The sequence below is a fragment of the Aricia agestis genome, chromosome 2 (assembly GCF_905147365.1).
Source record: "Aricia agestis chromosome 2, ilAriAges1.1, whole genome shotgun sequence".
NCBI lineage: Eukaryota > Metazoa > Arthropoda > Insecta > Lepidoptera > Lycaenidae > Aricia > Aricia agestis.
In genome coordinates, this window is record NC_056407.1 from 15,900,590 (window position 1) to 15,917,080 (window position 16,491).

At 39.3% G+C, this 16,491-nt stretch overlaps 1 protein-coding gene across 2 annotated transcripts in view; it reads right to left on the reverse strand.

The window, feature by feature from the left end:
- The window catches only part of LOC121738933 (glutamate decarboxylase), a 31,089-nt gene extending 16,011 nt beyond the window's left edge, over positions 1-15,078 (reverse strand). The window contains exons 1-5 of one of the 2 annotated variants that reach the window (XM_042131217.1): positions 14,893-15,078; positions 14,447-14,540; positions 12,822-12,897; positions 4,610-4,719; positions 4,210-4,336 (exon numbers count right to left, since the gene is read on the reverse strand). In XM_042131217.1, coding sequence (XP_041987151.1) covers positions 4,210-4,336; positions 4,610-4,719; positions 12,822-12,897; positions 14,447-14,512 — 379 coding nt within the window. In that variant the 5' untranslated portion in view covers positions 14,513-14,540; positions 14,893-15,078. The remainder of the gene's footprint in view (positions 1-4,209; positions 4,337-4,609; positions 4,720-12,821; positions 12,898-14,446; positions 14,541-14,892) is intronic. The other variant, XM_042131226.1, reaches the window with a different exon arrangement.
- Positions 15,079-16,491: the final 1,413 nt, after the last annotated feature.

The following is a 16,491-nucleotide window of genomic DNA, read 5'->3' on the forward strand; positions in this document are numbered from 1 at the left end:
ACTCTGATGAGGCTATTGACGTGCCCCGCGTTGTGGCGCACCTCGGCTTACCGCACGCGTGTATAAATACAAAATTAATTGTTTTATTTGACGTTAAACATAAATATCTCACCGCACCGTTCCGTCTATCCCATAGACCCAAAAGTACCATATAATGTGAACACGTATGCATTGTATGTAACAATACATACGTGTTCACAGGCAGATACATTTCGAAATTCAAAATATAAATTTGTGTATAGCAGATTTTTGCACTCGTCCCAGGAGATTACTGCCCGATGATGGTCATAAATAAATAAGCTCAGGTGTTAATATTCACCTGATTCATAGAAGGGCCCTTGTAAAATATTCGATATTTCTATTGGCCATAACAACGGATAATACCTGTACGATAAGTGTGAAATCTCATCGCGGCAACAATGGCGGATCTGCATGAGAAAGGCGCGGGATCCATCAATATGTATCGACGTAATCCGGTTTTGATGGAGAGCGGGGCCCGACCCGCGTCTGCTACGGTGACCACACTCTACTTCGTCCTAAATATACTATTACTAGCGACCCGCCCCGGCTTCGCACGCGGTACGGGTATAAATCCATACTAATATTATAAATGCGAAAGTATCTCTGTCTGTCTGTCTGTCTGTCTCGCTTTCACGCCAAAACTACTGAACCGATTGCAATGAAATTTTGTACACAGTTATTCTAGAGTCTGAGAAAGGACATAGGCTACATTTTGATGTGGGAAAATATCTTATTTCCTTGAAATTATCGATGAAAATTAATTCGCATTGCGCGTGGGCAGCGCTCATCCCGGGGGTCCTGGGTTCGAGTCCCGCAGGCGGAACAAAAAGTTTTCAATGTTCCTGGGTCTTGGATGTATATTAAAATAAAATTTCAAAAGTCTTAAATATATTTTATGTATAATATTATAAAAAATCCAGAAATATATCGATGCAATGAATTTTAGTTCTAATACGATTCAACAGATGGCGTTTTATTTTTTACTTCATTGTAACATAGAACTAATCATACTTATTAGTTACTAGCTGTTGCCCGCGACTTCGTCCGCGTGGACTTCAGTTTATAGCGCGCGATGTCAACAAAATTGGTGTCAAAAGCTTTTATAAAAAAACCCTGGTACCCCTTAAATCAATACAGCTGTGCAGTGTGCACACAATAAGTATTTCATTTTTTTATATTAAACTTTATATTTTATGCCAAATTTTAAAGCTTATTTAGCCCTCCAATTACACAACTTTACCCATAAACTATTTATCGTTGATAGATTTAAGGTTACGTCACTGCACAGATAAAGTACTGAGTTATTTAATACCGTAGAATAGATATAACAATCGAAAAAAATCGAAACTTAAATGTAAGATGATACCACGTCTTATAGAAAGACTTTTGAGCAAGCGTCAGCGCGATGTAGAAGACGCACGGCGCCATCTATTATGAATTGTTGGAACTTACTTAATTTGAACAAATTTACGCATTTTCACCCCCTTACAACCCTTTTTTCCAGTAAAAAAGTAGCCTATGTCCTTTCTCAGGCTTTATACAAAATTTCATTACAATCGGTTCGGTAGTTTTGGCGTTTGGCGTGAAAGCGAGACTGACAGACAGACAGACAGAGATACTTTCGCATTTATAATATTAGTATAGATTATGTGCACACTGCACAGCTGTTTTTGGGTATATATATATATATATATATATATATATATATATATATATATATATATATATATATATATATATATATATATATATATATATATATATATACAGGGTGTAACAAAAATAAGTGATAATACTTTAGGGTGTGTACGTCTTCCTCGTGACGCTCGGGCCCTTGCCCATACAAAAGTGAAAAATATTTTTGTCTTTCATAGCTGCTAATTTCACAGTGAACTCTCTACAAGGAACACGTACACACCCTTAAGTATTATCACTTATTTTTGTTACACCCTGTATATATATATATACAGGGTGTAACAAAAACACACGAACCATTTGGAGCCACTTTTGACCCCCTCATAACTCAAAAACTATCGTGTCAAATTTGGCTCATATAATTCAGAGACTTGCGAGGTAAATGTATGCTCTAAATTTCATAAACACATCTAAAACAGTTATTTAGATAATCACGTCCGAAAATCGACATTTTCGGACTACAGACTTATAAATCAAAAGTAGTGCAGTAACCGTACATTTTTCTGGGACAAAATGAATCCTATGTTCGTCTTTGGGAATTGGGACAAATCGGAGCAAAATCGGTCCAGCCGTTTACGCGTGATGTCGTAACCACGCGAATATGGATTCATTTTTAGGGTTCCGTACCCAAAGGGTAAAAACGGGACCCTATTACTAAGACTTCGTTGTCTGTCTGTCTGTCTGTCTGTCCGTCTGTCTGTATGCCGTATTTCAAAAACCGCTACAGCTAGACTTCTGAAATTTTCACAGATTGTGTATTTATGATGCTGCTATAACAACAAATACTAATTAAGAAATTTAAAAAAACCCCCGCCAAACAACTTTAAAAAGTAATGAAATAATATATTTTACTGACCTTAAGTTAAAATAATTCCTAAGTGTAAAGTGATATTTTAGTCCATAATTGTTGTCACGGTGTGTCGGGGGACCGCCAACAGTGTCTTTTGCATTTTGTATCGCCATGTCACTGATTGTCTCGATACTATAATGTTTTGCGAAATCAAACATCTACATTAGCAATTAGACAATTCTTGTATATATATACAAGAATTGCTCGTTTAAAGATATAAGATTTTTCGAAAGTAATAATTAATCAAAGATGCAGACTTGCATTATTACCTAAGTTGCACAGTAGGTAATAAGGCAACACACGCTGTACGGGCGTTAACCCGTACAAGATTACTATTTACACGAGAACATCAGTTTCATATAACTAGACTAAATTGAACACGTAAATGAAATCTCAATAAAAAGTATATCGGGGTTTTGATTTTGAGAATGACAATGACGTAGAGTGAGTGAGAGTTTGGCCAATGAGTTGCACATTATATGACGAGGGCTCCCGCAGGCCGCGCGCTGCTCGGGGGCCCGGGGGCGTTGTTTTACGACCGGATTACGACGCTAATCACAGCTCTGCTCATTGAATACTATTATTGCGGCACATTCAATGTATTCAACTCAAATATACTTCCATGTTTCCTTCCTTTGAATTTTTTATTTTAAAATTACAAGGGATCGAAATGAGGAGTTCAGTGTCTGGAGCCATCGTTTTAACCCCTGGATAATCATCGTTTTAGCATCCTGAGCCGTGCTTTTGTCTGGTGCGAGTGCCCTCAGCGCGGGGGCGAGGGGCGCGCCCCAGCCGGCAGCCGCATCACACGCTCGGCGGAGCGTCCTGATGCGGGACGCGAGCTCCACAGATTAAAATGCTTTTACTGTCTCGGAGCTGCGAATTGAAAATGGAAAGCTGCTGGTGCTTTCTTATGGTAAGGTTTATACATGTAGAAACGAGGACTACGACGCGCGACGTCAAACACGTCCTTATTCAAAATATAGACTTATTTAAAACTATATAAACAATATGTACGTAAAACAAATCGTCTAACTAGTCACTGTAAATAAATGTACCCAATAAACCTATGCTATGATCAGTTTTCGTATCTCTCTCTATATTTCACTCTTATGACTTATCTCTCCTTACTTTAGAGTTTAGATACATGAAATAGCCCTGGATCTCAAGTAGAAAATTGTCAATCTGTCCGTCTGGGCGGCTGTATCCGGCGCGGCGTATATCCGGCCCGGGCGGCGGGGGCGGCGGTGGGGGCACAAGCGAGTGTAAGTAATACTGCAATCATTCCGGCACATTTGGCCGGTTAATTGAATTGTTACATTCCCTCGCAGCAATCCGCCCGCGCTGCCGCGCAGCCCGAGCCCGGGTATTACTACCGCTACTCGGCTGGGAGAACATTCCGAATTCCGATTGTCGATTGTTTGCCCTTAGTTTTTCAATGCATAAAGGAACTGCTCGTGTTATAAATGTTGATAGTATATATACTCGTACCAAATACCCATATAGCTCTAAAAAGTTTAAGTAATTTTTGACGGTGGATGGATTTACCTTTTCTGCTGCATTTTTTCTGTGCAGTTGAAACATGTCCTTAATGCTTAAATCTTAAATGGAGAAAAGGATCATAGTAGACGCGTGGGACTGACCTGTCTTGACCTGGTGCTTGAGGGTCATCTTGCAGTCCTCGAGCAGTTGCTTGAGCGGCAGTGGCTCGTCCGGCAGCCGCAGGTCCAGCATCGCCTGCAGCTCCTCCGGCATCTTGAACTCCAGGATCTGCCGGTGGACACTTCACGTTATAAATTCTTGTCGATGCTATTCAATAAGAAGATATTCCTGTCTGGATAACTCTTTTTCTCGTTCAGCAAATAGCAGGCACAGATTTCAATACACCTGAATATTTCGTTTCGGACTTTACTATAAATGTCGATGCAGTACTCTCAACATGTACATTCTTAGGTACATAATTATTTGAAATATTACCCTCTATTCTCTAACATGATTTTGATTTTGGAGGAGTAAATTCGATCATTGTGTTTAGCGGTTTACCTTCTCATTCCTGTCGTTGACTTTCTGCACGTAGTCGAGCAGCACGTCGACGACGCGCGCCAGGAACTCGCGCGTCTGCGGGCTCGCGTCCTCCCGGTACGGCAGGATCGCTGGACATAACGTGCGTTGTATCAACTGTTCGGTAGATAACTGATTCGAATCGATATCGAACGAGGCAATTGCATTTTAGTATGTTCTACTATGCTGTGTGATATATGAGTGCTATGTTTATTCGTACGCGTACGGGCTCTTATGTCTAAGTATCATGTTTGCTGTTCGACAGCGGAGTGTTCGGTTGACCGCGCGCGGCACACGCGGGCGGCAAGCGGCGGGCGTGCGGCTGACAGGCGTGGGATGGGATTAGCGACGCGGCCACTCCGCCCGGCCCACGCGCGGCCTGACGGACCCCGCACTGTCTGCCTTTTGTTATGGTGTAAGAGGCACGCAGTGATGGTTATGAGTATTATGATAGTACACTTAGATACTATACGAATTACGATACACTTTAGAACAAACGAAGCATAATACGAAGAACTCGTATGATGCTAAATAGCAAGAAATCGAATCTACATTTCACATAATATATACTATCTGTAGTGTTTCTGAATTAATAACAAATTTATTTTGAGAGGATATTTGAAAGGCACTTAATCGATATCGTAGCCCGAGCTGCGAATGGGCTTAATTCCCACTCAAAGTTCGCTTGTCAAGTCGCCGTGAGCAGCCCTGATGAGCCCTCATTCGGCAGCTAAGCGTTTTTGTCGGAGAGTCTACCTTGAGCCCCCGAGATAGGGTCGAGATTTCCGGTTCTCGCTGGGTAATGAGCTTGTGTGAACTGCAATACGGTAAGCGGATTTAAGTTGTAACACTTTAAAAGCGTCTGCGGGTAAAACACTTTGGACGTCCCCGCGGGCCGGGGCCGGGGGCGAGGGTCGCGTGCAGTACCTACCATCAATACCTATACACATATTTTAGTCATGTTATTCTCGTAATTTGTTGTAGCCAAATAATTTATTCCTTACTTATTAAAATAGCCCCGGGAAAATAACAAATGTAACAAAAATTTAGCCCATATTGGACGAATATTACTAATAATGCGTCATTATTTTAAATATTAAAGTTACTCATCTCGTGTTCTATTCAAGTTGTTTTCTACAAAAGTCAGAGTCTCCGATGCCACGGATGCCCCTTTCAAGTCGGGAGCTGCTATAGAACGCAATAACAATCCCCTGTTGTTATTATTTTTCGTAAAAGTAAATAAAAAGGGAATCCTTTTCCATTGCTCATAATTACTGTGCAGTGAGCAGGGATCCCGGCGACCCCGCGCACTGGAATGTCCCCCGCGTCCCCCCCCTCGCCGGTCTGCCAGACCCCGCGCGATTAGTTACACGCGCCCGCCGCCGCCCGCCTCGCGCACAATACGCGGCTTGAGACACGATGTACCATTACTACTAGAAAAACTCCTAAGTCCTAGTATTATACATTCAATAGACACACACACAAGACACGACTATAATAATTAATTTATTTTAGGTACTTAATTAGGATGAGGCAGATGCCAGTAAATATTATGGTATCATTAAAGTGTTTTTATCGTAATAACCAAGTTGTTTAGGCGTAGTTTGACAGGGTTAATTTTTTAGGGTTCCGTACCCAAAGGGTAAAAACGAGACCCTATACTGAGACTTCGACGTCTGTCCGTCCGTCTGTCCGTCCGACCGTCCGTCCGCTCGTCCGTCTGTCTGTCTCCAGGCTGTATCTCAAGAACCTCTATAGCTAGACTTCTGAAATTTTCACAGATTGCGTATCTATTGCTGCTATAACAGAAAATTAAAAAAATATATATATAAGGGGGCTCCCATACAACAAACACAATTTTTGGTCTATTTTTGCTCTATAATGGTACGGAACACTTCATGCGCGATCCGACTCGCACTTGGCCGATTTTTCAATATCATTCTCGTCACGGCTTTTTACAGACGAACGACACTATTGTCGACGGCACGCGTCGACGGCAGTCACTGGATTTTTTTCATTGATTTTTCTCTGGCACTTGTCGACGGCACCCGACGCGAGCCGTCGACTAGTGCCGTTCATCTGGCGCTGTAATGACTTCAGATTGTTAGAAATCTAAACACTGTGTGCTTGAAGCGTCGACGTCTTTAATTTTACAAAATTGTGACGTTGTCTTTAATTTTTGTATCTTGATGTAAGAAATCCGTTCATGTTTAATCTACATATAGAGTGTCGGGGACAAACAAGTAAACAACAGATGTAGGGCCGGATCGCAGGAATTTTCATTATTTGTTCCCCGGACCCCACGTCACCACGTGCGCGACCCTGCCGCCCGCCGCCCGCTGCCATCCGCGTTGTGACGTCACAAGTCAGCACTAATGAAAACACGCGCCTTATGGGGAAGACAGATTATTACAACCCAGAAAGCCAAATGTGCTATCTAGACACGGGAGAGCGTGGCCGAGCCTCCGAGAGTTCGCGCTCGAGGAACTGGCGGGCAGCGCTCGTGTGTAGTATTATCAAATGCACGTTGTACCTCTTAAAAATAAGTTTTTGGTCTCTAATTATATCTGTAAGTATTACTTCATTTCTGAAATAAGGCGGCTATTTACTATATGTGTATTGTTATTCGATGAACCTTGGCTAGGTGTGTCATGAAAAGTAATTTAGCAACGTAAACAGAATTAATGATATTATACAGATTTTAAGAAGATTGAGCGAAAGTAGCTCGTCGTTAGATGTGTTTTAAAACCATCAATAAACCTCTGAAGGGCCCTTCATTTTTATAGAGGCTTAAACCTCCTCCGGGGCCACGGCTGGGGCTGGGGCTAGGGAGGGACTAGATTGATAGACTGCGGCTCATGTGGATTTGGCCCGGGAAATGAATTTTCACTAACATCTTTTTATAGATTTCATCGCAAGTGCAGTGGAGCTGTTTCCTCTCATATATTTTGTTTTGCATCAACCTTACAAAGAGAGCAATGCAAAATAACATGCAATTAATTTAAATACGCTATACGAGTAAAATGCTTTACTTATTGCATTCACTTAGAAAAAAAATTAAAGTAAGTAAGCAATTTCTGTTTACTTGGAATTGGTCTTAATATCCTTTGAGAACTTGTTGTTTTTTTTCGGCGAAGAACGGTGATTTTTCGGCGAAGATATCGAATTTATTTTGTTTAAATATGTATTTAAACTAAACGTTACAGTCAGACCAATTAGGTGTATCTTATTAATCACAGGTCCCAGCTCCGGCTGCTCTACCGCACCTGTAGGCGGGGAGAGATAGTCACAAATGAGGGATTCCCGGTAAGCCGGGTCATTACCGCGGGTGGCGGATCAACTTGTCCGGGGAATACCCGGGCATCCTCGACGTGCATTACTCGTGAATTAGTCGAGGATAAATGTCGAGGCGGCGCTGCGTGTGGCGCGGCGGGGCGCGGTGGTGAATGGTCGTGTAGTGAGAGGTAGGATTCCTAATTAACGTCAGATAATGACTGTAAGAGGAGATCTGGGGTCAGGAAAAAACTATAATAAGATCCTTTTTAAGGTGTTTAGAAATATTTATACTACGTTTTCTCACGCATTTCCATTCATATGAATGGAAATTTTAATGCGCGCTCCGGCTAAAGACACAATATCATGTATAAGGGTGAATTTCCCAAACGGATTTTTTTTTGATTTCGTTGAAATTACTATTTAAAAAAGGGAATATTGTTGTAAATTATTTGTTTTACTATTCAATGGGTAGCTGTAGGATTGTGGAAAAAATATAATATGCCTAGGACTATTACAAAGGTAGAAATAAATAACTTAAAGATCTATTTTTATCAAATCGGTGCTGTCCCTCTACTTTTTTTACAAACAAAAACGCTTCCATACTAGAAAATATGAATAATTTAAGGGTATAACTTATATTATTTCGTAGAATATTAGTTAATCTATTATTATATACCATATTTTATTATATAATTAACGATTATAGTTACTTAGAGGCACAAATGTACTTGTCCTGAGAATTTTCCTCATATCGCTGGATAAAAGAAATTTGAGCATTACTTTTCATCGACGAGTCGGACAGTCTCACCACCCCAATTTTTATTTACTCCTTAGTATGTGCTTCCACGCAGTCAAGACAGATTTGCATCAAACCGCTGCATATTCGTGCCAATAATATAAGTATGCCATTAAAATGCTCTCGGGCAATTATTTTATAATATCGGTGATTGAATTTTTTAATGTAATTAATAGTTTTAAAATTGTTGTTTGGTTCTAATGGATGTATTAAGTGATTAAGCTTCATTATCTGTAACCAAATTTATCTTAGATATAATACATTTTTTATAATTTTTTTAAGATATCGTTTTCATTTTTGATTTTAAAAGTAAAACATAACGCTTATAATTTGGGCCTATCTTTATTTTTCTCAAAATAATTATTATTTTCCAAGAAAATAAACATAAATAGGCGATTTCCAATTTTGGTGGCTTGTCTCCGAACTATTTTACTCAATATCTAGACCAATTAACAGAAAACTTGATACTGGATTATATTTTTTTTTTATGTAATCATTTTATATAGTTGACTCTTCATAATATTATATCAATTTTATTGTGTTAACTCTGTAGTTGAGTTTTTATGACACAGGTTTAGGTCTGTCGCGGAGAATTTTTAAATTTTGGTGGGATTTACGAAACGTTGTTTCTAAAAAATACCATTGATCCCTTAAGCATAAACCATACGCCATTTGCTTCATTCAGCCACACGCTAACCCGTTTAGGAGGTGGCTGTGGGCTGGGTCGTACCAGTTTCCAGCCAGAAATGAAAGAAAACCGTTTTATCACAAAACCCCCGATTTTATGCAATTTTAGTGTACTTACGTTTTCCTACTTGTGGCAATAATATCATGTTGTTATTTTGAATATCGGTAGTGTTTTGGTTTGTTTATAGTTAGGTTAATGTGATGTAACTTTAGTGCACGTAGTTTCTTTTAATGATTATTTTTCTCGCAAATTCCAATTTTGGTGGGTAAGAGGGTGTGTAAAACATTATTTTTACAAAATACCATTGATTCTTGAAGCATAAAAAATACGCCATCCACTTTATTCTGTCATAAGCTAACTCGTCTAGGTGGTGGTTGTTGTACCAGTTACCCGTATACACCTAATCTCCAATTTTGGTGAAAACAAAAACTTCCACCAAAATTGTATAAAAATGCAAGTTGTTGAAATCCACCCAAATATTATTAAACATTTTAAAAATATTTTAATTTTATTTTAGGTATTCTATTCTTGATCAAAATAAATACATAAATATAATATTATAAAGATAATATTATCATATCGCTGGGATAGTATGTCATTTCGGTGGTTAAGCTTATCATATCGGTGCACACTGCACAGAAATAAAATCGGTGCCGGTTTATCATATCGGTGGAATCTAGAATTCAAACTGAATTTTCTCCTTAGTCTTAAGCGATACGTTAATGATATTAAATTTGGGAACATTTTGTATCCTAAAGAATACATACAACCTGAAAAGTATATAAAATATGTATAAATAAAAAAGTTCACCGATATGATAAAAAAATGGTCATTTGTTGAAATTCACCCATAATATAGGAGAAACACAGAACAATTATATTATTTTGGAAGTAAGAACTCTATCATTTTATTGGAACTGCTTTATTTCTAATGTGTTGTGTTGCCACAATAACAAAGCAGTCCCTACCTATCCAATATTCAATTTGAAAATTCTTCAAGAACGGCCTTTACGAGAGCAATAAATATGGGGGGATTACCGGCGGGCGCGGGGCATCCCCGACCATAGACAGTAGACTCAGATTGCCGTTGTTTATGGCACAGGCTGCAGAGATTTGTCTCTGATATTACCAAAACGGATGGCATCGTACTCCATTATAGTCGCTTCGAGACAAGAGCTTATGCTTGAAATTATGTAATGGCATTTGATTGGTCTAATATTTACAGTAGCCACTTTTTGTCTCATCTTTCTTAACAATTGATTTAGTTTATCTAAAATACATACAACGTTGCATATTGCAATTAAGTAAGTTAAAAAAGTAGTATGTCACTTTTAAGCCCGCGCTATTCTTCGTGCTCGAACATGAATTTTCAATTACGACCATAAATTAATAACAGTGGCGGCGCGCGGCACTTTTAACTTTAACCATTAGTCACTGGCAGTAAGCCCGTGGTTTTGAGCGGTTCAGGTCGGCGCAGAGCAGTTACAGCGCCCGCTAATTAATTGAGGATTAGATTTAAGAGTACTGTACTGCGTAACTGCTGCAGTACTGTGTAACGAATTGATAAAAACCGGCCAAGTGCGTGTCGGGCCACGCGCAATATAGGGTTCCGTAGTACCGATAGTTTTTGATAATTTTTGTATGGTCAATGAATGTACATTATTTTATAACGTGTTTTACACTACTAACAACATCATTTCAGTTACGTTTTAAAGGAATTGAACGGAAAGGTCCTAAGTTGTATTTCGCCGAATATTTTTTTTTACTTGATCGACTATTACTCAATAACTTATGAAGTCTTCTTAGCCGTGATAATTTTTCTTTTAAATTTAGCATATTTTCTACTCTATGAATTTTTTCACATTTCCAGAAACAACCGTTTAGCTAGTAGAAGGGGGGGACACTGGACTCTAACGATTTTTTCCGCTTTGAAACTTCAGATTTCACAAATGGATCCCTAAATAGAACAAAAAAGTCTTTATTTTTTTACGAAATATAGGACTACTTCCTATATTTCGTAAAAAAATAATGACTATCATATTTTTTTCAACTCTTGTCTCTGGGACTCAGCTGATCTCAGACTGGCCGTGTAAGCATTGTCTAATAGTATCTAAGATTCAATAAAAAAAAACTATAATCAATTTTCAATTTGTCACCTTGTTGTAACAGACTTCAACCATAAATAAAAGAGTACAATTCGTATGTGTAGGCTTGTCACTCAAAAATCTGTCATTTTTCCTAGTGTGTGTGTTGTAGTGTGTGTAATGTTTTATTTGTTAAAAAAATGTATGATAAAAGCATAATTTCAAAATAATATTAGCTCGATGCACTCCTTCACCATAATATCTATACTAATATTATAATTCTGCAGAGTTTGTTTGTTTGTTTGTTTGAACGCGCTAATCTCAGGAACTACTTGTCCGATTTGAAAAATTCTTTCAGTGGTAGATAGCCCATTGATTGAGGAAGGCTATAGGCTATATTTTATTACGCTAAGACAAATACTAGCGAATAAATAGAGGTAAATGTGGAAAAAACGGGCGAAATTATATGAAAGGGCTTATTTGAACGCGCTAATCTCAGAAACTACTAGTCCGATTTGAAAAATTATTTTAGTGTTAGGTAGTCCATTTTTTGAGAAAGACTATAGGCTATATTTTATCTCACTAAAACTAATAGGAGCTAAGAAATAAAGGAAAATGTGGAAAAAACGTGGGAAATTATATGAAAGGGCTTATTTAAACGCGCTAATCTCAAGAACTACTGGTCTGATTTGAAAAATTCTTTCAGTGTTAGATAGCCCATTGATTGAGGAAGGCTATAGGCTATATTTTATCACGCTAAGACTAATAAGAGCAAAGAAATAGAGCAAAGAAATGTGGAAAAAACGGAGGGAAATAATTTGAAATGGCTTATTATCTTAAGAACTACTGGAGCAATTTTTATGTTATTTGGCAAACATGAAGAATATACCACGTGAAGGGACAAAGGCTATTTTTGCGGAAAAATGTACGGTTGCGTGAAATTCCTAAATTACGCAAGCAAAGCCGCGTGGAACATCTATTATATAATAAAATCGTAGGAAAGTCAATTCTGTACATTGAATATTTTTGTACAATAAACAATACTTGGGATGTGATCTAATAATTATGCTAACGCGGACGAAGTCGCGGGCAACAGCTAGTAAACTATAACTGTGCAAAATTTCATTCATCTACGTTTCCCCGTTTTTCATCAAAAGGGATACAAAGTTTTTGGCTCACGTATTAATATATAGATTATATATTGTCTTCGCTGTATGTGGTATGTATGTCTTTAACGCCTTTGAAAGTGTTTGTTGTTTAACTGTAATAGGTACTAGTTTAGTTAGTTGCGTCATAGTACGTCACGTTCTGACGTCATGTACTACTACAACAGCTCACTAGAGATACTCACAATCGTAGTAGAGGTTGCCCACCCCGGAGGTGAGCTTGGGGGTGCTCTGACCGGAGAGAGATGCCATCCTTTCTCCCTGCAGACAACACGACACAATATGTATAACTCGTTATAGCACCACTACACGCGCGAGCACCAAGCACGAGCAGGCCGTGGATGAGTTAAGCCCGCTACACACATGAAGATTTATCGTAGCTATTATAGTTCTGCTTTTTGGGATAAGATGGCGGTGAATTAATACTTTCTGTGTCGACCAAATGGCACACATACGTTTTTCTATACTCTAGAACAGTTTTTCCAAAACTTGTCGGGACCGCGGTCCGCGACCCATCTTCAAAAAAGTTTAAAGCTCGCGGCCCACCTTGTGTCATGAAGACAAAAAGCGGTATGTTGTTGCCGATGACCATATCATCATCGTCAGCCTACTGACGTTCACTGCTGGACTTGGGCCTTTTCTAAAGCTCCTGACCACACCCATTTCAATTAAAAAACGTACCGTACGTAAGGACGACAATCGTCCTATAGTTTCAGGGCCCACCCAAAATCTACCCGCTACCCACCAGTGGGTCCCGACCCACATTTTGGGAAATGCTGCTATGGAAAGTTCTCTTTAAAAAGCTTTTGCTTTTTGGAGATACTGAAGCTATTCTACGTAATAGATAAATACTTCTTGATACGAATCATTCGTTTTCATTTTTTTTTTACTACAGCCACCTCATAAGTTGCCAAGGAATCATTTAACTCTCACAATAATTCACAATTAATTTTACTTAAGATTTTTGAAATAAACAACATGTAATCTGTGTGCAGACAACATGAAATTCGAAATAATTACTTTATTAATATACAAATTATACATTAAAACAAAATATTTAGACATCGATGCAAGGAATTCTACTACGAATACAAAACTCTACAATCATACCAAAAATTTTTGGAATGTATTTGCTTAATTTTGCAAGCGGTTAACTACTGTAGTTTTTGCTCAGACGACCTCTAATTTCTAAATATTAATTCGTTAAATTTCTGAGTAGTGCTTCATTTGAGCAAAAACAAAATATTCCTATATATGCCTAAATATTCCATAGACAGATCACCGAACACGTAATAATATCTACATATTGTATGCGATATTTTCGTGTGTTAATGAAAGAGATATGTAGAGATAGGTTAATGGCAGAATTTCTACGTGTTCAGTGATTGATCTTATAGCGGTTCGCAGCATACGGAACTACAAACAAGCGGGTGATTTATGCTCTAAAATGTGTAACTTTGAAGGTTTCTATAAAATTTAATGACTCTTTGTTTGAAAATTGGTTTTGGATTTATTAAATGCTTAGAATGTTTAAGAATTTGAATACTTAAGTATTTGTATTTAAATATTATTACTGTTTGAGGTGTGACAGGCACTAGTGAAATGGCTGAAATTAAACATAGCAAAGATTTTTGTAAAATTATACAAAAATGTGCTGTTAAATGACATGAAGCAAAACAAACTTTAGTATATTTCTGTTTATTAAAGCTACTACAAGACAATAATATAGCGAGTGTGACGTGCAAACAAAATGGCCGCTAGCGGACAATAAGATGGCGCAGGCGGAAAATGGCGGCTAGAGTGAACGAACCAACTGGATGTGCTCAGCTATTTGCTTGCAGTACGAAAAAAAGCCGTCCAGAGTTAGCTTTGACATATCGCTAACTCCGATTTCTTTATCTAGTCTGTAAAGAAAAAAATATCCGTTAATAAAAAACAGAGGAACGGCTATGTTCGACGGCAACGACATTCAACGGTAACACCTACACGATGAGGGCATGCGCTCCCTAACACTTAAAACGAGTATATGATATGAGGGGATATGATATGTGATTTGGATTTCTTTGTTTCGGATAATTGAAATGAATCAGATAGTGTCCCGCGCAGCGCCCACTGCGCATGCGCGATCAAAATCTATACGAAAGGTCAACGGGTCGATCGCGGGATAGATAGAGGATGATGCGGAGTCTGACGACGGGGTGACGGTGATGGTGATGACTGATGAGGTATCGACGAGCAGCAGGCGGCCGCACTGACCTGCCGACGTGGAGGAGAGTCCGTTCAGGAGCCGGCCGGCACCACTACTTGTAGGAGATGTTCTTGGTGGAGAAGCGGATGAGCACGTGGCAGCGCGGGTCGGCGGCGAGAAGGAACTGGTGGGTCCTCTGGCTCATATATGTGGGGGGCTCGGGCTTCTCGGGGACGGCTCGGCTCTCGGCTGCGAGGCTGGAGGTGGACTGGAGGCCGGGGCCCGGCGGCCGGCGGCGGCGCCGCGCGCATGCGCCCCCGCCCGGGTCACCCCCACCGCCCCCCATCGCCCCCCACCGCCCCATCGACCTCCTCACGGCCCGACCATCGATCTGAGGTCTAGATAATATCGTAACGATATCTGCCTCGCGCCCACAGATCGGTCCCGCCAATACCGTCGCCGGCCACTCGCCTTCACCTACTTACCGTATCTATTTGTATTGAGAAGGAACGAGTCACGGTACAATAATGAAGAAATACGGTCGTAATGGAACTCATTTTCCGATTCCAAATTAAAATGTCGACCTTCTTTTATTTTCTGCTCAATACCGAGCGGCTACTCGGGGGTGCGATAACAATTGACTATATTGTCAATGTACCTTTTATAAAATATGGAATTGGCGTTTACAAAACTAAGTAAAAAGATTATTTTAAGAAAATTATATTGGTAATGAGCAATTGATACTTTTTTATTTCTAAAAGATACGAGTATAAATTATAAGAAGAAAATGCTTGTTTGCATTAAATAGGATTCACTCGAACAATTTTGATCAGTAAATGACAGGTATTACCGAATAAAAGAGAGGAAGCCTACCGAATAATATTTTTTTTCTATTATTCGCTAGCCTTCTCCATAAAGTGAAACATTTCTAGGAAAAATTATCGAATAATTATATATAAATTTCGACAATACGAAAATTTGTCTCGTGATTTCAAAGACTAATTAAAATACAGCTGAAAAAATAGAACAAAGAGCAAAAATCGCAGCCGCCTCAGCCGTGACATTTGCCCGCGGCCGAGCGCCCACGCCGCCAACGCCGCGCCGCCCGCCTACGTCACACCTCCTAACTGGCTCTGGTAATAATCATTATGGTAAACATCGTCACAAACAGCCGACAGCGAAGTTTCATAAATTGTGCTCACAATTTATTACAAACCATACGACGCCGTACCGCTTACGAGCAAATGTAACGCCGGATGGAAAGCGATTACCGTCGACCATGAACACCCGCAACACCGGAGAAATAGCCACATGTCAAACATATCAACACTTTTTGTACAATATACATAATAGCTACTTATTATCTTTGGTCATAGCTTCAAAATCTGATGAAAATATTCTAACTATGTCAGTGTCACGTCCAAGCGCTGATAAGCCAAATACGCTACGGTCTACCGGACGGTCAACTTCTCAGTTTGATTGATTCATCTTTAATAAGAAAAGTACGGTAGCTTACATAATATTATAGAGGTATTGTTGAAAAGCTACTTAGGTGAACTGCTCTATATCGAGTGTTTACAGTATTTAATTAATATTTTCGCGAATCGCGCGGCACGTTGCCGCTACACGTGACCATGGCGCTCGTAGGCAAAGAGTTGCTGGCGTTT